The sequence below is a fragment of the Ciona intestinalis genome, unplaced genomic scaffold (genome assembly GCF_000224145.3).
Source record: "Ciona intestinalis unplaced genomic scaffold, KH HT000185.1, whole genome shotgun sequence".
Classification (NCBI taxonomy): Eukaryota; Metazoa; Chordata; class Ascidiacea; order Phlebobranchia; family Cionidae; genus Ciona; species Ciona intestinalis.
In genome coordinates this window covers 85,726-105,369 of record NW_004190507.1, presented here as the reverse complement: position 1 = coordinate 105,369, position 19,644 = coordinate 85,726, and the positions used below count along the sequence as shown (strand labels likewise).

Below are 19,644 nucleotides of genomic sequence, written 5' to 3'. Positions count from 1 at the left end.
ATGTTGTATAGCCCTCACTGATACCTGCTGTCTAATTTTTTTTTCAAAAAAGTCGGGCGTTCGTGTCGAAAATTAACTTTAAAAATGCGCAAAAACATGCTGTGTCACCGTAATTCGTCTGATTTGCGTAAGGTTAACGATTTATTACGTCACAATCGCGGTGTGTTACGTCACAATAGTGGTATATTACATACGTTATAAGACGGTATAGCCTTGTTTTTCCCCACTGTTTTAACGTAGGAATCAAACGTAACAATACGCATTCTATGACGTAATAATCCAACCTTGGTTTAATTCATAACGGCTGATGTGGAAAATACGGTGACGCAGCACGATTTCGCGCACTTTCAAAGTTAATTTTCGACACGAACGCCCGAGTTTTTTCAAAAAAAAATTATACAATGAGTATCAGTGAGACCTAAGGAACATTTTGAAACCAAAATTTCAGGTGGCCACCAGCTAAAGGATTACCTATTTATACGTCTTCTGGCTTATATTATCTAATTTAATAATTATAAATTATAAACCTAGAAAAATTTTAGGACTTAGCATTGAACACGTGAGTTCACTCATGCATGCAAGTTGTTTACATTTTTCCTTTTTCGTTTTAAATTATTTATATTTTGAAAGGGGTTAGGCTTATTTTAAAGAGGTTTACACGAACGACTAAATGCACAGCTAGTAAATGATACATGTTTACATATTCTCGCATGTTTCTTGGGGAAATTCAATACTTGTTCCTATTTTAATTGTTTAATGTTTACGCCGTCTAGCGGGAGCGAGAATTTTAAAAAAATATTATTTACTGCTGATGCCTTTTACATTATTTCGTCAAATTTGTTAAACACATTCGCAACTTTTGCAGATTGCAATAACGTTTGCAATTGCTAACCAACTATCTAGAAAAAAGGTAAAGCAAGTACAGGACACGTATGTTATGACGTTGCAACGTGGGATGCCAGCAGCTGTTGATGTAACGAACAGTTGTGCTACTAATTTAGGCAAGCTAAACATTGATGTGCATTTACAAACATGAAGCCTAAACTTGTACGGGTAAACAAGCGTATATATTTACTCTGTGCTGCGTCATCGTGTCATAAAAACACCTGGGTTTGACGTCATCCCCTACAAACTTGTTTGTAACAAATTAACCCAGTAGTGGATCAACGACAGCAGATTTTACGAGTTACAGTATGCATGAGTGAATGTAACTAACTTTATTCTCACATGGTGAGAAAACGACAGTCGTTATCACACGGGTTTAACACCTCGTGTCAGCTTACGAGTTACCATGTATGTTACTTTGTGGGTGATTACTTTTAGGGGGATTTTTTTATGTATGGCTGATAATTTGGACAACCCATTAGTGACCACTGGGTTGGAGTAATTGCCCCCACTGAATAAACAGGATCGCTGGTTGGGTTATATGACTCCGTGCTGATCCGACTTCATATACAGGCTTCAGCGGGGTGCTATATCTACTGTAGTACTAATTGTTTAAATATCCAGATACCAAACAGTTCATGATATCTTGCTATGTTTTATTCCTTTTTCTGGTATACAAGTACACGATACGGTATCGGGCAAAAGCTTACTTGACGGCTGGACAAAAGCTCGTAAGAGCCCGCCACGAACCTAGACTGACCTCGAGGTCTCAGTGCCGATAGTGGTTTCTCGTTATTCGTTTTTGTGTTAGGGAAAAGGCGAATTACATAGCGGACAGAATCACGTGACAGCAGTGTGACGTCATGCGATAAAAGGGAATCGATTTGGGCCTGTCATCGGCTGAACAGGATATCATTAACATCGTTCAACGGGGGGTTTGTTTTCATGGGAAAGTCTCTCATGAGATAAGTCGTATCCGCACTGTTGGCATTGATTAATTAAGTATTGGGATTGGGTTATGTGACGTCACTTTAGGCGTCGAGTTGCAACAGAGTAATTGCCGTTAAGTGTCTTGCTCAAGGACACATACGCCCACAATGGTAGCAACGACATTAAAAAATGTTATTAAAACACTGGTTCAATTCATATAGTGTTAAAAAGTAACAAGGCTACAGGGTAAAGATGAGGAACGTTTGTAATAAACGGGGGTACCGAAGAAAGGCATTGGTTGGTTGTGTTTAAAGTTTTAAACTTAAAAGCCAAGTGAAGTGATAAGGATTCGGGGTTCGATAAGTTCAAGGTTTGTTGTTGCTATCGTTCGAGTCGCTACTCTTGTAAGTGTGTGTGTTTTTGTGGACGTTGCTACCAATGTGGGCGTATATGTGTCCTTGGCCAAAACACTTTAAATTGCTTCAACCTAGTGGCCACTATTGCGTTGTCTACTTAACTGCAAAGCTTTCTACTCGGTATATAAATTCCTAGGCATGAACACAATGCGCATTAAGCTTCTGCATATGCTGCGCAAGTCATTTATGTCGGAACTCTTATCGTAAAGTTAAACAAGTGATAATGGTAAAAGATTGGAGTCGAACAACAGAATATTTCATCAGTGTTTATTTCATTGCGAAATCCGCGTTAAATGTTTGGTTCCATTTAAACGTAGGAGTTGATGAAGCTGATGTAGTGAGACACTCTGGTGTAAACACCTGGGTAGTCTGGGTAGGCGCATCCAATGCCCCAAGATACGACACCGTGGACAGCACCGTTGCAAACGACTGGGCCGCCGGAATCACCCTGTAGGAATGTATTTGGTTATTAACAGTAAACATATGTAGATATATCGATTTTATGCGTTTTTTGTGACTGAATATTTTAAAGGGTGAAGAACTCACTTGGCAAGAGTCTTTTCCTCCAGTTCCCAACAATCCAAGGCACATCATACCATCATAGATCCCTCCACCGTATGCGTTGTTGCAGTCAGAGTTGGAGATGATTGGTACTTGTACACTGTATGGCTTGTCGGGGTAGTTGGCTGTAAAAATAAAACAACATTTTAGAAGTTGCTAACTAAGTTAGTAGACGTAATGTATACAATATTACATAAGTTAGAACCACGTTTTCATTTGTCAGGTTTTTAACGACTGTTGTTTTGCTGCTAATTCCCTTCTCTTTGTTTATTGATTAATTTGATTTTTACTATCGTATTGGGAGAGATAAAAAAAACTATTATGTTAAACGTACATCCAACAATCTGGGTGTTTCCCCATCCAGATACTTTGCAGACAGTTCCTACGGCTGGGTCGTTGAATGCGGCTGGGAGGGTGGCGAATGTAACGTGGGAGTTCTGGCTGATGCTGCTCTGTAAGAATAAAACAAAGCTATGATTCAGATACATTAACAATATTACGTTATTGTATGGTTAGTCTATGTCCCATATCACTTGTATAAATTAATAAATGGAACTTATTAGATCCTATAGCGTGGTCGGGTAATGACAGTCGTAATGGCGGACAATTGCCCAAATAAACCAAATGCCCACAATGGTAGCAGAATCAAATCATGTTGTTACTAAGCGCCATACTTTAATAACTTACTGAGAGTTGAAGCAACATGATGTCGTTTTCCATGGTGTTACTGTTGTACTGTGGGTGGGGTACGGTCCTTACAACACTGGATGCTTGCTCGGTACCGTCATTGTTGGAAAGGCTGTAGTCTCCAGCAGTAACAGTAAGGGAAGCGGCGCTGTATTGAACAAGTTGACGAGTAAATAAAAAGAATGTGTGTCCCATCTTACCCCACAGTAATATTACATAGGGTTTTACTTACGCGGCGTTGCAGTGAGCGGCGGACATGGCCCAGTTAGCGCTGAGGATGCTTCCTCCGCACATAAGGCTTCCAAATCTCTTCAAGTTGACGATGTATGGCAAGTCACCGGGGCTGGTGAGTTGCCCTCCGATGATTTTGTCATCGTCAGCGACTGTTGAACAACAATTAAAGTTATTTACGTCACAAGAAAACTTGAAACACCATAGTTACCAGCTGCTGCTACCAAGAGTGCGAGAATGAAGACTTTCATCTTTCAAGTTTTCGAGTTGAACTGTTTCAAGTTGAATCGAATGAGTTAGTAGCAAACCGTGGTGGCATATATAGCGGGTTGGGATGGCTAAACGTGTTCGTTTCACACGCTATGTCTATTTCAGTTCGAACATCAGTCGTTTTACCACGGTCGTGGGATTTAAACAGCAGCAGGCTTTGGTGTGTTTGTTTAAAATGTTAAATATTCTGTTACCAGCTGTATATAATTTGCAAGTATAAAGATTAGAGTCGCGGAAATTGGAATAAAATATGTTTCGTTATCCCCCGTCTGCCGATGATTAAATGATTGTAACTTATTTGTCGGCGCCGTGGCATTGTGGTTAGCGCGTCCGCATGTAACCCAGAGGTAATGGGTTCAAGGCTCGACGTTGCTACCATTGTGGGCGTATGTGTCTTTGGGCAAAACACTTAACTGCAATTGCTCCAACCCAATGGTCACTAATGGGTTGTCCAAAATATCAGCAATACATAAAAAAAATGAAAAAATCTCCCCAAAAAAATCACCCACAAAGTAACATGCATGGTAACTCTGGCACGAGGTGCTAAACCCGTGTGATAACGACGTATGTAACTTTGTTTGTGTTTATTTTTTTGTGTTTATTTTGAATGACGTCATCAGCAAATGTTTCCTTCACTTTAACTTTGACATCATCAGGTGTGACATCATCAAACACACCGAAGCCTGCTGTTATAAATCCCACGACCGTGGTAAAACGACTGATGTTCGAACTGAAATAGACATAGCGTGTGAAACGAACACGTTTAGCCATCCCAACCCGCTATATATGCCACCACGGTTTGCTACTAAATCATTCGATTCAACTTGAAACAGTTCAACTCGAAAACTTGAAAGATGAAAGTCTTCATTCTCGCACTCTTGGTAGCAGCAGCTGGTAACTATGACGTTTCAAGTTTTCTTGTGACGTAAATAACTTTAATTGTTGTTCAACAGTCGCTGACGATGACAAAATCATCGGAGGGCAACTCACCAGCCCCGGTGACTTGCCATACATCGTCAACTTGAAGAGATTTGGAAGCCTTATGTGCGGAGGAAGCATCCTCAGCGCTAACTGGGCCATGTCCGCCGCTCACTGCAACGCCGCGTAAGTATAATCCTATGTAATATTACTTTGGGGTAAGATGGGACACATATTCTTTTTCTTTACTCGTCCCATCAACTTGTTCAATACAGCGCCGCTTCCCTTACTGTTACTGCTGGAGACTACAGCCTTTCCAACAATGACGGTACCGAGCAAGCATCCAGTGTTGTAAGGACCGTACCCCACCCACAGTACAACAGTAACACCATGGAAAACGACATCATGTTGCTTCAACTCTCAGTAAGTTATTAAAGTATGGCGCTGAGTAACAACATGATTTGATTCTGCTACCATTGTGGGCATTTGGTTTATTTGGGCAATTGTCCGCCATTACGACTGTCATGGCCCGACCACGCTATAGGATCTAATAAGTTTCATTTATTAATTTATACAAGTGATATGGGACATAGACTAACCATATAATAACGTAATATTGTTAATGTATCTGAATCATGGCTTTGTTTTATTCTAACAGAGCAGCATCAGCCAGAACTCCCACGTTACATTCGCCACCCTCCCAGCCGCATTCAACGACCCAGCCGTAGGAACTGTCTGCAAAGTATCTGGATGGGGAAACACCCAGATTGTTGGATGTACGTTTAACATAATAGTTTAATTTATCTCTCCCAATGCGATAGTGAAGATCAAATTAATCAATAAACAAAGAGAAGGGAATTAGCAGCAAAACAACAGTCGTTAAAAATCTGATAAATGAAAACGTGGTTCCTATAAACCTATGTGTTACTTACATATTTTGGGCAAACTACATTATAGTAGGGTACTAACTTATGTAATATTGTATACATTACGTCTACTAACTTGGCAACGTCTATAAAATAGAATAGTTTAAAAACATTTGGAACTCTCTTACCTCAGCACTTTAATGTTGTTTTATTTTTACAGCCAACTACCCCGACAAGCCATACAGTGTACAAGTACCAATCATCTCCAACTCTGACTGCAACAACGCATACGGTGGAGGGATCTATGATGGTATGATGTGCCTTGGATTGTTGGGAACTGGAGGAAAAGACTCTTGCCAAGTGAGTTCTCCACCCTTTAAAATATTCGGTTACAAAAAAAACGCATAAAACAAACACTCACAAATTCTCACTCGTAACGAGGTTTATAAAACACAACACCCATGTTGCCCTGCAACGCGAAGATATTTAAGTTACAATCGTTTATTTAAGTACAAAGTATCTTTATCGATATATCTACATATGTTTACTGTTAATAACCACATACATTCCTACAGGGTGATTCCGGCGGCCCAGTCGTTTGCAACGGTGCTGTTCACGGTGTCGTATCTTGGGGCATTGGATGCGCCTACCCAGACTACCCAGGTGTTTACACCAGAGTGTCTCACTACATCAGCTTCATCAACTCCTACGTTTAAATGGAACCAAACATTTAACGCGGATTTCGCAATGAAATAAACACTGATGAAATATTCTGTTGTACGACTCCAATCTTTTACCATTATCACTTGTTTAACTTTACGATAAGAGTTCCGACATAAATGACTTGCGCAGCATATGCAGAAGCTTAATGCGCATCGTGTTCCCGCCTAGGAATTTATATACCGAGTAAAAAGCTTTGCAGTTAAGTAGACAACGCATTGGTGTCCATTAGGTTGAAGCAATTTAAAGTGTTTTGGCCAAGGATACATATACGCCCACAGTGGTAGCAACGTCCACAAAAACACACACACTTACAAGAGTAGCGACTCGAACGATAGCAACAACAAACCTCGAACTTATCGAACCCCGAATCCTTATCACTTCACGTGGCTTTTAAGTTTTAAACCTTAAACACAACCAACCAATGCTTTTCTTCGGTGCCCCCGTTCATTACAAACGTTTCCCGTCTTTACCCTGGAGCCTTGTTACTTTTAAACACTTTATACACTGAACCAGTGTTTCAAAACCTTATACCACTATTCCATATATACGACTATGAACAAATTAATGTAACTTATTTAACCGCCCATAACGGGGCAACAACAGTCGTTATAACACGAGTGTTTTGTTTCAAACACCTCGCGCATGCTTACGAGTTACCATGTATGTAACTTTGTGGCTGCTTGTTTTTCTATAGGCCTGACAGTTTGGACAACCCATTGGTGACCACAATGATAACCATGTCGACCCTCGAACACGTATCATCCAATTATGTGGTGGGCGCTCTAACCACTGTAGCGACCCATCGCCCCTGGTTTAAATGAGATACCAAACCATTCAAACATTAATATCAAAGCGAAGTTTTACCGACTTACACAGGACGGCTGTAAGTTGATCTCTGTTTTCAATAATTTATGCGATTCGAACAAAGTGTGAAAACCGTTGGTACAAACTGTAAAAAAAACACAGAAAAACAAATTTCCCTATGACGTCAGATAAAGGTATATGACGTCATTAATCTTTTGGTTGTCTTCGCGGTGAATTACGCAACAATCTTTTCAATTTGTTAAACACGCCATGCGACTTAGTTTCGCGGTAATAAGCGTCGAACTGGGTGACGCCTGCTGCGAACTTTGAACGGTGGGGAACTCCCGTGTTTTCGGGGTTCCCTTCCCCACTTCCACCATCCATTATGACGTCACTATCATCATTGTTCCCAGCACAAGGCTCGAGCGAAATGTTGTTAACCTTGTCCATGACGTCATTATTGCCTTCTACGTCATCGCGTGTAGTAGATTGTGGTTCATTCGTGACGTCATTTTGCATTGTTACACTTTCCGTGACGTCACAAATGGTTTTATCATCGTTTGTTACGTCATAATCCTGAACAGTATGTGATGATTGTTCACTTTGTGACATCACAGTGTCAGTCTTTGATGTTATGACATCACAATGCGGCGTTCCATCTTTTTGAGGTATTATGACATCAATATCACGTAGTTCAACACACTTTTTATTGTTTAAATAATCCACGTCATATTGGTTTGAATCGTCAACTTTGGAAGCCATCCCCCCAGTAATATGGTTGGCAACTCCACCACGCGTAACTTGAGAAGTAACATCATGACCATACTTCCCAAGTTGTGTAACATCAACATTGGGAGAATCATCTTTAACAGATGAAGGATGTCCAGTGGTTGTACTTTCAGCAAACATCTTTTCATTGGTGTTAGTTTCATTATTTGGTGTGACATCATCGCTGGTGACATCATTATGAATGACGTCATCAGTAAGTGTTTCTTTTCCTTCAACTTTGACATCATCAGATGTTACATCATCAGGTGTGACATCATTAGTAGTGACATCATCAGGTGTGACATCATTAGTAGTGACATCATCAGGTGTGACATCATTAGTAGTGACATCATCAGGTGTCACATCATTAGTGGTTACATCATCAGGTGTGACATCATCAGGTGTCACATCATTAGTAGTGACATCATTAGTAGTGACATCATTAGTAGTGACATCATCAGGTGTGACATCATGAGCTTTGACATCATTAGTAGTGACATCATTAGGTGTGACATCATTAGTGGTGACATCATCAGGTGTCACATCAGCAGGTGTGACATTATCAGGTGTGACATCATCGGGTGTGACATCATTAGTAGTGACATCATCAGGTGTGACATCATTAGTAGTGACATCATCAGGTGTGACATCATTAGTAGTGACATCATCAGGTGTGACATCATTAGAAGTGACATCATCATCCGATGAAATAACAACAACATCAGACACGAGAAGCTTCCCGAGTTCACGTTCGATCGCTGCTTTCTTTACTTGTAGTTCATCCTGACTCAACCCCACAACATATTGATCAACGTCTATCATCTCATCGCACTCACCTTCCTCTTTCTCCTCCTGGGAGGAATGTGGATAAAAGAAGAAACAAAGAAATGTCGCCCCCACTTTGCCTACCTCACAACAACAACTGCCGTACCGTAAACAGCAACTTAACTGCGTTTACCACAGCGTTAACCTACACACAACCATATTATCAAAGTAAACCACACCCATGTAACAACAAAAACCAAGTATTTTGTTACTTCCACAACTTAAATATTAGCGGCTTATCTGGTATAAAAACTTTGTGTGTTTCCAAAGTTTCATCCAATAATATTACCCAATCCCGACCTACCTCTTCCACAGATGAAGACTCGATGACAATCCTCTGGTCCCCTCTCTCCCTCGCATCACCCGCCACAACTTCAGCCGGGTCCGAGTCGTCCTCGATCTCCATATCGACCTCATCCACGTTATCGACTCGATGCGAAACTTTTTGCCGTTTACGTGGGTTTGGGACGACGTTGTTTCGTTTGCTGGAATTAAACGCAAGTTTAGGAAGCTTTTAAGATAAAAATACCAAACTTCCTTAACAACATGAACCTTGAAATGGAAGGTTAATAATGTCTATTGTGTTTAAACATGAGTTAAAAAGGCAATGCATTTTCTTAACAAGCAATCTCGGGTTTCTTGCTTGTTGTGCGATTTTAAGCAGTTTGTTAAAGCGACAACGAGTAGAAATAAGGTAAAACAAACGAGGAAAAAATGCAGTTTCCTAATATTTACCCTCGCTATCTCGGAATCGATCCCAAAACATGAGTTTTAAGTAAACAAAGATTTAATAGTAGAACATAACAGTTTATAAAACATGTTATAGGACAAGTTGTTGAGAAATTGAAACGCATATTTTTGCTTGTAACATGTTAGTTTTAGTGGCAGGGAAAGAATATGAAAAAGTAGATAAAATAACAAATAAAAAAGTGAATACACTAAGGGGTGCATAAACGTTGAGTCTCTTACTTTTTCAGGAGTTCATTTTTATGCATATGGTACGACACCATCACATCTTTGCTGTGTCTGTCGTCCATTGGAGGAAAGGAAGGATCCTATGGGATATATTGTGATGTCATATTGTGTTTGGACTGCAAGGCAGTTAACTTTTTGCTTAACAATTAAAATTATATATATTACATATGTTATAGTGTGATTAGTGTGTCCGTCAGTCTGTGAATATCATTCCATTCTTTTTGGTTCTGCACTTAAGCACATCATGGGACTTGGGATTTAGACCACAGTTGGCTCATTACCCCAACATTGGTTAATATAGGCAAATTGATCTTACCTCAACAGTTTGTGGAGCAGGTGGAACATTAAACCCAGGATAGGAGATGATTTTGTCAACGTCAACCTGACCTGGAGGTGAAAACAACAATATTAGTAGTCAAAAGGCTTTTGCAATTTTTCAGTTGCGATTTAAAATAGTCGACATTCCAGGCGTTGACAGTAATCTGTACACCTGCCTTTAACCTAAAGGTTACTGGTTCTACCATTGTGGGCATATCGTAAATGTTTCAGGTTTTTCTTAAGGCACTTAACAACCAAACCTATAATGTCCTGAAGGCGCATGATACAGAACATGTAACTATTGTTGTATCCCCCATGTGAGGAAAATAAGTTACATACATGCTAACTTGTAAGCGGGCACGAGGTGTATATAAAACAGAACACCCGTGTTATAACGACTGTCGTTACCCCGCCATGCGAGGATAAATAAGTTACATACGTGGTAACTGATAAGCGGGCACGAGGTGTATGAAACAGAACACTTGTGTTATAACGACTGTCTTTGCCCCGCCATGCGAGGATAAACAAGGTACATTCATTATTATTCAACCATACCTTCGCTATCCTGACTGTCAGATTTCCTTCCCTCAGAATAAAAGTTTAACCCGGCAGAATTAATCTTCGCGTCAATCATGTGACCTGGTGGGTAACCGTGCCACCTCATCTGGTAGATGTAGGGGGGAAGTTGGTTGTCACGAATACCAAGAGCTTCACGAAGCTGGGAGCTGGAAGGAGGGGTTTAAGTATTTCTATATGCAGTGCATGTGTTGTACATGGGGAGAAGTAAAACAAGTTGTGTGTTCTATTAAATATATCATATGTATCTGGTGTATAAAAAAAGCATATCCAAGCAACTAATATGTTAGTTATCAAACAGTGAGGTGTGCCGTGTGAAAAAATTGTGGGCATTTTGTCCAAGGGCAAAACAGTTAACAGCAGTTGCTCCAACCCAGTGGCCCTTTATAAATTTGACCCATATAAAAACAATCCCCTACAAGAGGTGTAAAACAGAACACCTATCGTTGCCCCGCCATGCAAGGATAAACAAAACATTCTAACTGCAAACCCTCACCTTATAACACCTGGTTTGAACTCGGAGAATCGTTCCGAATCTGAATCATTGTCGGCGTGGTAACGGGAATTCCCCATTTGTGGGGAGCTGTTCACTCTTTCCTGGAATTGCTGAAACAAAAGTTTGCCGCTAATTGATTTCTTTTTATATACTGATATATATAGAAGTATTGTCTGCCATACTGCATGGCATCATCAGACTAAATGCAAAACAAAGTTTAGTTTTTCCTCAGAAGAGTTTTTTACTTTTAGATTCTGGTAGCAACAACATCAGAATATATATATGTGCCAGTGCCCTTCAACCGGTGTGCACGGTGCACCCTAAGGTGCACCAAAATATCCAGGGGTGCACCAGTGCAAAAGGGTATACAAGGTTGCATCACAATCTTCAACAATTTTCACCAATAATATTAAGTTTTGAACATTTTTAACAAATTTAGCCACTTTCCTACAGTTTTTTTTTATATGAATTCTATATTTGCATAACTGGGAATCGAGAAATGTCATTATTTTTACGTTAAAGTAATCAGGGGTGCATGAGTTCGTTGCAACAACTTTAGGGGTTCACCAACCCAGGAAAGGTTGAAAAGCACTAATATATGATACAGCTACAATTTTTGGAATTATGTAACTATTTAATGCATGGGAAGGCAGGGATAGTTAGACACACAATCCTGTGAAAGAAATTTCTCCTTATTGTATGTAATGATATCATTTGCAACCCACCATTTTACGCTGGTTGATATTTTTAAAGTTCTTGGGGGTTGGGCAATCCTTTATCTGATGATCATTCATACCACAGTTGAAACAAGCTCTCATGGTTTTGTTTCTGTGAAAAATTGTAAAGTAACTACAGAACGATCAACCATCACGCAAACTATAAATGTGATGATTTGTGGCACAATAGTGCAACGAGGCCCAAAATACCAACCACCCAAATACAGAACTTATTCCACAAACTGTTTATACCAGGGACAGGGATACACAATGTCCACATACGCATGTAATAAAATAAGAATGAATCTTGTGGATCCCTCGTTTAAACAGTAGAGACTGGTGGAAAACGCGACAGACTTTTCAGAGTAAGTCATTACAATAAACAAAGTTTAAATAAATTAAAGTTAAAGTATGAAATTTGTTTTAATCATCGGCCTTTTTAAATTACAAATATGAAAAATATGACGAATATGATTGTATCACGTATGTGATTCCATCACGAATATGAATACATCATAAATATCATGTACATGATTCCATCACAATGACCAACATTAACTCACGATATCTTATTCACATCCGCCTCATCGACCTCTCCATCTAAGGGATCGGGACGTGCTCGTTCATACGAGGGGAGGAGGCTCTCGTTCTTCTCATCGCGCTGTTCGGACAGTAGGTATTAATACTGGTTGTTTTAGGCACCAAAGGGTGGGCAGGCCTACCCAGGATTTTTAGAGATTGCATTAACACTTTTGGCGCCAATCTACGTATACGTTTAAGCAACAAGGGTTCGCGGTGCCATCACACGTAAATATACGTTTTATCATTTTTTCATTGTTACGAGTGCCGCGTTGCGTTTAAACTAATAGTAAACCACGTATATATACGTGCGCTCGATCTAGGCTGCATTGAGAATTACATTATTTTTGACCAATTAGCTTGTGATCCTACGATCAGCTGTTTCCGACTATTTCAAGTATATTTTACCCAATATTACTAGTTTACAATGTTTTCACTGCTGCCACTGCTGGAATAATTACCGATAATGGTTGAAACTTCAAAGTTTTATAGTCTGATCATTACAATTATGATGTTGTGAAGTTTTGTTTTGTCCAATACTTATTCTTCCGGCTGTGACGAATAGTGAAGATATACCTTCAATTGTAATTCATGGCTTATTAAAAATTTAATAAAATCCAAAATTCTTGCGGCACCCAGTGTCCGATTGTTATTAGTGCGGCGCCGAAAGTGTTAATCAGTAAACGTTACAAGCAATAGATTCGCTTAATATGATTGTGTTTCTGACTATTCCTGCCTCCTTTGTATTTTAAAAGGCATGCCTAGGGCATCCATATAGGCGCCAAACCTGAGGTGACAGCTGAATTTTCTACATTGTATTTACTATTTTTACGCATTTAACACAATATTATTTTATGTTTCAACATTACAAACTCTCCATCACCACCTAGTGACAGTGAAAACAAAGTAAACATAAATATTTTCACTTATTATAGAATAATAAAAATATATAAAAAACCCAAACACAAACCGATAAAGATTCCCCGATTTGATCAAGATAAAAGTAGTTGCTAAAAACTTGGAAGCTGTTGGTGACAACGTAAGCTTTGCTGGCTTTTCTCTCGTCTCTGCTGCTACGTTTGGATTTGTACGACTTCAGTTTGGGAGGAAGGTAAGGAACAGATGATCTCTGTGTTTATGTTGAAGTTTAAATTGTTTACGCATGAACTTGATGGCCCTCGTGATGACATAAAAGTTGATTTTAAAGCTACACTTCTGGAATAAAAGTGAACCATAACTACATTCTAACCAGCGTTTAGTGTAGACGATACAAGTTATGGTGGATATGGTGGTACTAGTAAAGAATCCTGCCCCTATGTTATCTGCTAAGCAATAACCCACAACCCATATAACCACTAATCTGTAATGTACCCAAGGATTCTTCATTAGTGCTGCCGCTGGTAACTGGTATGGCAGGTATAACATTGGTAACGCATATCGAATTTGAACAAAATCTGTATACACTACACATGTAATTTTTCTGTTAATAAAAATCTTGGGAAAGTGGGCCAGTTAAAGCAGGTGTATTTACAGAGTATCACTTTGCCCATCGGCAGGCACGTGCCTATCATAACTAATGATTCAGTTAAACCAACCTGTGGTGAGTCAAGCACATAGTCATCGGATAGATTCGGACGAGACGCAATTTCATGAAAGAAGTTTTTAATTTCATTGGCGTGTTTCCTGTTGGAGTATAAAATTTGTAAATTAAAGCATAATCACTCATATTGTATTTACTAAATTAAAACAACACTCAATAAACTTATAGTGCCCGAAACTGTTTTTTTAATTTCTAGCTCCGCTTGTTGGTACATTTAAATAATAGTAGAGTTCAGCAATCTGGGGAGCAAAAACATATACTTGTTGTATAATTAAACAGCACTCTTAGTCCCAACATTTCAAACGCATATCATATATTTATATATAGGCGCTAAACTTTCATAAACACAGGGGAGGCAGGGATAGTTAGACACAAAATCCTGTGAAACAAACTAACTTATTGGTTGCATTGTTTACTGATTAATACAATGTAGAAAATTCTAGGGTTAGCCTGCCCACCCTGCCACCCCAGGTTTGGTGCCTATGTTGTCAATCCTCACCTTGCAGTTACATTATTAAACAGAAGAACATGAGCGATTGGTCCATCTTTTGCGGCGTCCTTCACTTTAATAAAGGATGGCTGAGTGAAGATATTAACTGCTTTACGGAGCTGCTCATGTAAACATTAGATAAGGATCAAACATTTATTTAAACTTGAAAACATTTGACCTAATGAAATGAAACAGCCTTAATACAAATATAGTTATTTGGTTTGTATTAATATATAATACACACATAAGGTGTGAGCAACATGTTTCTAAACCTGGTGTTATGAAATATAAACCACTGTGCCACAGCATAAGTACTACTATAACAAGTTCTATATACGACGAGTGATAAAGAAACCTCAAGTTTGCGACCATTTGCGATACAGGAAGGTCTTCTAAATGGTACCCAAGTAGCTGTTAGGTTTACTTATCACATAGATCGACAGTAAAGAATAAATGAAATAAAATCATTCTTTTTGCCTGACTTTAGTTTTTAAGTAAGTAGTATGAGAACTATGAATGAAATAATAAAACATGCCAGTTGGAAAAGTGAAAACCACTGTTCTACATCCATTTGTATTCAAGCTGCATATTCCCGTAAACTGCCTCTACTTCTCACATCCACTGTAAAATGTCATTAAGTATGTGTTATCTATTTGTAAAGCAGCCAGGGTTTAACAAGTTGTGACTTCTGTTTTTGTAAAAAAAAAACGTTTAAATTATGTTAAACGCGCTGTTATTCATACAAGACGATAAACTGTGAATGTAAAGGATATTTTGTTTCCTTAGCGTGGCGTTCTCCTCCTTATATTGCCGTAGTAACGAATCATCTTCTTCATCATCCGACGAACACGAAGATTGAAACTCAGAGAATAAACAATCATTACCAAACATAGACATATTATAAAACACTAAATCTGAAACACATTTTGTAGATTTTTAAATATGTTTAACTGTAAAGAAGGAACGGTTTAAGAATCTGTTCCCTATTTTATGCTAAGCACTTCCTACCTATTAACCCTCAACGTTCATTTCCTTATTTTGTCTCTCATTTCTCACTATGACATTATAAAATAAGACACTAGTGAAGAGTCCTCCCGTATGTTACAGATTAGGCTGGTGGAAAGTGTTAGAGGTTATTAGTTCACGGTTATTTGTTAGGTTATAAGGTAGAGGCAATGGGTTACAGAAGGATTCTAGACTAGTATATCAAATGTGAGTAATCTTGTGTTTCTGTTACAATAATCATTTGAATCTAGGTTGGAAAAAAGTTGGCAGTTCTATTTTCCCAGATCAATTATTGTAATTCATACATTTTAATAATATTAACAGCACTAGTGAAGAATCCATATCAACAAGCGTATATCATATTGTACATAGAGGTAATAAGTTAAATATTGATATTAATAACTACATATAATAAGGCAATAGGCAAACATTGTTAAATATACACAAGCATCATAATAACTATAATATACAATACATTACATAACTTCTTATAACTTGGATTCATAACGTACGAGGTACGAAACTTATAAACATAAAAATACCTTTAACGCTATATTAAGCCTAAAGCCTGTACAACTAACAACTCCTATACAGATATGTTACTCAATAAAAACTCTTTATTGACTTAAGGAACCAGCCAATATTATTTACATAGCCAACACAATAACAGTTCCTCTTATCAAATCTATATCTTTAAACATTTTGAACAATGCGTTGGAATGTTACTAATAATACAGTTTAGCTTCTTACAGTAACAACTTTTTAACATTAAATTGATCAAAATTTAGTTTCCTGGTTTTTAAAACCGCTAAATTCAAAGAAAATGAGTAAACAACACAATACTTTTATTAAAAGCCCCCCAAAATTTTTTTAAAAAATAAAATTATTTTAGTTTTCTATGCTCATCGAAACTCAGGTCATAAACATCATAAAATATTTTATTTTTTACAGAAAACTTATATTTGGTATAGTACGAGATAAATACTGAAGCATATGCAGTAAAAGGAAATAAAATTGCTCCAACCTGGTGGTGCATAACGGGTTGTCTAAGTTGATAGCCTTACATTAAAAAATCAAACAAAACCAATCACCCACAAAGTTTAATACGTGGTAAAAAGGAAACGAGATGTATGAAACAAAACACCCTTGTTGTAACGACGTAACGACTGTTGTTGTCCTGCCACATAAGGATAAAAAAGTAACTTTTGTTCATTCAATTAACATGTCGTCACTTTGAATGGTTATCACTAGAATTATGTTCGCCAATTACTAACGGTGGTGTCAGCAGAGAGTCTGGGACATTGAACTGGGGCGTCGACGATGATGGAGTATCGGTGTGAGGCAGTAAGGGAAACGATAATGGAAAATTACCGAAAAGTTTCTGTGACGTCATCGGTAATGACATCATAGATGGGTGCATCCTAGCGGATAGTAGGGCAGCTAAAGTTGCGTGCGATGGAGGGAACATGGGGTAGGAGGGGTAAAGTGAGGGTAGGAACTGGGAGAGAACTCTCTGTTGGTTAATTTCACCCCACATTTTTGACATTTCGTCATCGTTGTTCTGCCCTCTAACGGTCGGTGATCGCTCCTGGGATTTCTCGCGAGAGGGCGGTCTTTCCTCGGAATGCTAGAATGGAAAGTATCCATTTTTAAATGGCGCCATGGTAGGGGGTTAGTGCGGGCCCGTCTCTACCCAACAGGATAACGAGGCTCGTCGCTGCTACCGTTGTGGGCGTTTGGCAATAAAGTAAAGGCAATTTCTCCAACTCAGTGGTCAATAATAGGTTGTCCAAATTATCCGCAATCGATGAAAAAAAATAAATCGAGGTAAAAACAAACAATGACGTCATCCACTGACCTTTGACCTGATGACGAAGTCAGGTTTGGGAGCAGGCACAACATCGATATCCGTTAGATGTTGCAATCCACCGAAGTGACTTAGTTTCTCAGACTTCCTCCATTTAGCTCGTCTGTTCTGGAACCAGATCTGTGGCAATGTGACATTTGTTAATTAATGAATAAATAAACTTAATTCATTTATCCTCGCGTAGCCGGAAAATAACAGTTCACGTATATAAGGCGACGGTAACTGTCTTTCTTTATAGGTGATAACTTAGACAACCCATTAGTCACTAATAAATAGAATTAAATTAAATCCAAAAATTTAAGTAGGTAAAGAGAAAGTTTCATTTCGCGAAGTCAGTTAATCTCTGTTCAAACAAATGACGTTTTAGAAACCGAAGAGTTAAAAACTTATAATTACAACAAAATCTTTACTGGAATACCTATATATACGTGTTTTATATATTTTTTGTTAAATTTCCTTTCACTCGTCCCATTTGGTAGCAAACATATATTATTTAACAGAATTAAATAACTTCACCCCACGAAATAGCGTTGTTAATTGTTCAAAACACGATTAGGAAATATGGGATATAATGTGCAAACGGTATCCCATCTTACCCCACAGTAATATATGTTTAAGAATTATCATGCAAACCTGTATTCTTGCTTCTGGTAGATTAATTTGGGCAGCTAACTTGTCTCTGGTCCCAATATCTGGATAATGGGTGGTTCGGAAAACTTTCTCAAGTTCATTAATTTGGTGCGGATCGAATGTCGTTCGGGAACGACGTTTGCCTTTTTGCGACCCCTGTGACGTCATAGTGGGATATGGCGTCATGCTAGGTAATGATGACGTCATCATGGTGCTTCGAAACGAATCTGTAAATATTATTTTATGATGTAACGAGTAAAGTTGGAAAGACAGGTGGTTATTAATCTAAGTTTGTTTTAATGACTTTCGTTTTGTTGCTAATTCCTTTCTTTTTGTTGTTTTATTTAATCTGAACTTCAATATCGTATTCGGAGATAAATAAGATTAATGTAATATGACATTAAAGGTCGACGTTATTTATGGGTTGGGGTAATGGGTTTACTCTGGATTTTTTAAACGAAAATAATATATTATCCTGTTGCGTATTTTTTTAAACCAATTCCAGCATCATACTCAATTATATAATTGAATTTCAAATAATGATGTATTTAACTTCACGTAATTTAACTAAAAACTTCAAATTACGCATTCGCAATTTTTTTAAATAACGCTTTTAAATCAAACAGTAAATATAGGAAGAAATAAAAAACCTGTAATTGAACTTCTTTCTAATTGCTTCGTTTCCTCCATATCTTGAAATATCTTGAGTTTCTTAGGATATTTCAAAAATATCCTGAAATATTTTTTTAAATAAAGAAATCGCGAATATCTCGAATTTAAATAACTTGAATATCTGTGTCACATTAACGGAATCTAACACAACTGAGGTCCCATCTCGTGACCTGTGTGTTTTTAACGGAAAAAATCAAACAAACCGTAACTCATAATGTTGGTTACACAACGTCTGTTTTATTGCACGTCGATATATCATCATATGCTAATTAACGTGCTTTTGACCAGAACCGATTAAAATGTTAATTTCCATTATCCCGACATTGGGTGATGCAGTTCATGAACAATGTGAAGTTTCTCCTTACCGTTGACGTCATTTTTGGTATCGTAAGTTTAGTGTTAATGTACAAACGGGTTACATTAGAGCTTTGGTGCTTTTTTTGCACGAAAAAAATCTACGTAAAACTCAGTTATAAACTGTTGATAAGAATATTTATTTGAAGTGCTGTTTTTTGTTCGAGATTGGGAAATATGGGATAGTATGTATATACTTACGCGGTCCATCTTATACCGTCGCTACTATTTAACGAACTCGAGACGTTTAGAAAACAAACATACAGATAACAGAAAAAAAAACTTGTTTTAGTTTTTTTGTAAAATGTTTTATTGATCAATAGAAATTTTTTTTATAAATATACTACGTGTTATATAAGGGCATTACAAAATGTTTTTTTGATCGTATACCCAGTTTCCGTTTTCACGTAAATTGTATAAACGAACGGAAGAATTAAAAGGTTGATGACGTAATGATGACGTATATATATATTCCACAAAAA

At 38.0% G+C, this 19,644-nt stretch overlaps 4 protein-coding genes across 4 annotated transcripts; 1 reads left to right on the top strand and 3 right to left on the bottom strand.

Moving 5' to 3' along the window:
• Positions 1–2,484: 2,484 nt before the first annotated feature.
• Positions 2,485–4,146, bottom strand: LOC100187393 (cationic trypsin-like). Its single transcript, XM_002128730.4, has 6 exons — positions 3,922–4,146; positions 3,712–3,862; positions 3,480–3,627; positions 3,127–3,244; positions 2,778–2,917; positions 2,485–2,679 (listed from the first exon to the last, which is right to left on the bottom strand). Exons 1-6 carry the CDS (start codon positions 3,959–3,961, stop codon positions 2,539–2,541), a joined length of 738 nt encoding a protein of 245 aa, XP_002128766.1. The 5' UTR covers positions 3,962–4,146; the 3' UTR covers positions 2,485–2,538.
• Positions 4,147–4,648: 502 nt separating this feature from the next.
• Positions 4,649–6,534, top strand: LOC100177164 (cationic trypsin-like). The gene is made up of 6 exons (XM_002129003.4): positions 4,649–4,874; positions 4,934–5,084; positions 5,174–5,321; positions 5,557–5,674; positions 5,985–6,124; positions 6,340–6,534. Exons 1-6 carry the CDS (start codon positions 4,835–4,837, stop codon positions 6,478–6,480), a joined length of 738 nt encoding a protein of 245 aa, XP_002129039.1. The 5' UTR covers positions 4,649–4,834; the 3' UTR covers positions 6,481–6,534.
• An 811-nt stretch (positions 6,535–7,345) lies between these two features.
• On the bottom strand, positions 7,346–15,662 carry zf(cchc)-11 (zinc finger (CCHC)-11). Its single transcript, XM_026839339.1, has 14 exons — positions 15,643–15,662; positions 15,408–15,548; positions 14,644–14,761; positions 14,140–14,227; positions 13,515–13,673; positions 12,529–12,626; positions 11,975–12,077; positions 11,250–11,359; positions 10,733–10,902; positions 10,176–10,246; positions 9,854–9,939; positions 9,189–9,369; positions 8,738–8,911; positions 7,346–8,572 (listed from the first exon to the last, which is right to left on the bottom strand). The coding sequence occupies exons 2-14, from the start codon at positions 15,529–15,531 to the stop codon at positions 7,499–7,501; spliced, it is 2,556 nt and encodes an 851-aa protein (XP_026695140.1). The 5' UTR covers positions 15,532–15,548; positions 15,643–15,662; the 3' UTR covers positions 7,346–7,498.
• A 449-nt stretch (positions 15,663–16,111) lies between these two features.
• ci-prd-a (transcription factor protein) lies at positions 16,112–19,450 on the bottom strand. The gene is made up of 4 exons (XM_002128907.5): positions 18,787–19,450; positions 18,140–18,363; positions 17,498–17,626; positions 16,112–17,266 (listed from the first exon to the last, which is right to left on the bottom strand). The coding sequence occupies exons 1-4, from the start codon at positions 18,824–18,826 to the stop codon at positions 16,868–16,870; spliced, it is 792 nt and encodes a 263-aa protein (XP_002128943.1). The 5' UTR covers positions 18,827–19,450; the 3' UTR covers positions 16,112–16,867.
• Between the last annotated feature and the right edge of the window lie 194 nt (positions 19,451–19,644).

Bases quoted from the DNA above. Each gene is read 5' to 3' on its own strand.
- LOC100187393 (XM_002128730.4), bottom strand. From the start codon at position 3,961: ATGAAAGTCTTCATTCTCGCACTCTTGGTAGCAGCAGCTG. The intron at 2,918-3,126 runs GTACGTTTAACA...TTATTTTTACAG, and splicing joins AAACACCCAGATTGTTGGAT to CCAACTACCCCGACAAGCCA. The intron at 2,680-2,777 runs GTGAGTTCTTCA...ACATTCCTACAG, and splicing joins GAGGAAAAGACTCTTGCCAA to GGTGATTCCGGCGGCCCAGT.
- LOC100177164 (XM_002129003.4), top strand. From the start codon at position 4,835: ATGAAAGTCTTCATTCTCGCACTCTTGGTAGCAGCAGCTG. The intron at 5,675-5,984 runs GTACGTTTAACA...TTATTTTTACAG, and splicing joins AAACACCCAGATTGTTGGAT to CCAACTACCCCGACAAGCCA. The intron at 6,125-6,339 runs GTGAGTTCTCCA...ACATTCCTACAG, and splicing joins GAGGAAAAGACTCTTGCCAA to GGTGATTCCGGCGGCCCAGT.
- ci-prd-a (XM_002128907.5), bottom strand. From the start codon at position 18,826: ATGGAGGAAACGAAGCAATTAGAAAGAAGTTCAATTACAG. The intron at 18,364-18,786 runs GTTTTTTATTTC...TAATATTTACAG, and splicing joins AGAAAGAAGTTCAATTACAG to ATTCGTTTCGAAGCACCATG. The intron at 17,267-17,497 runs GTCAGTGGATGA...TTTCCATTCTAG, and splicing joins ACTTCGTCATCAGGTCAAAG to CATTCCGAGGAAAGACCGCC.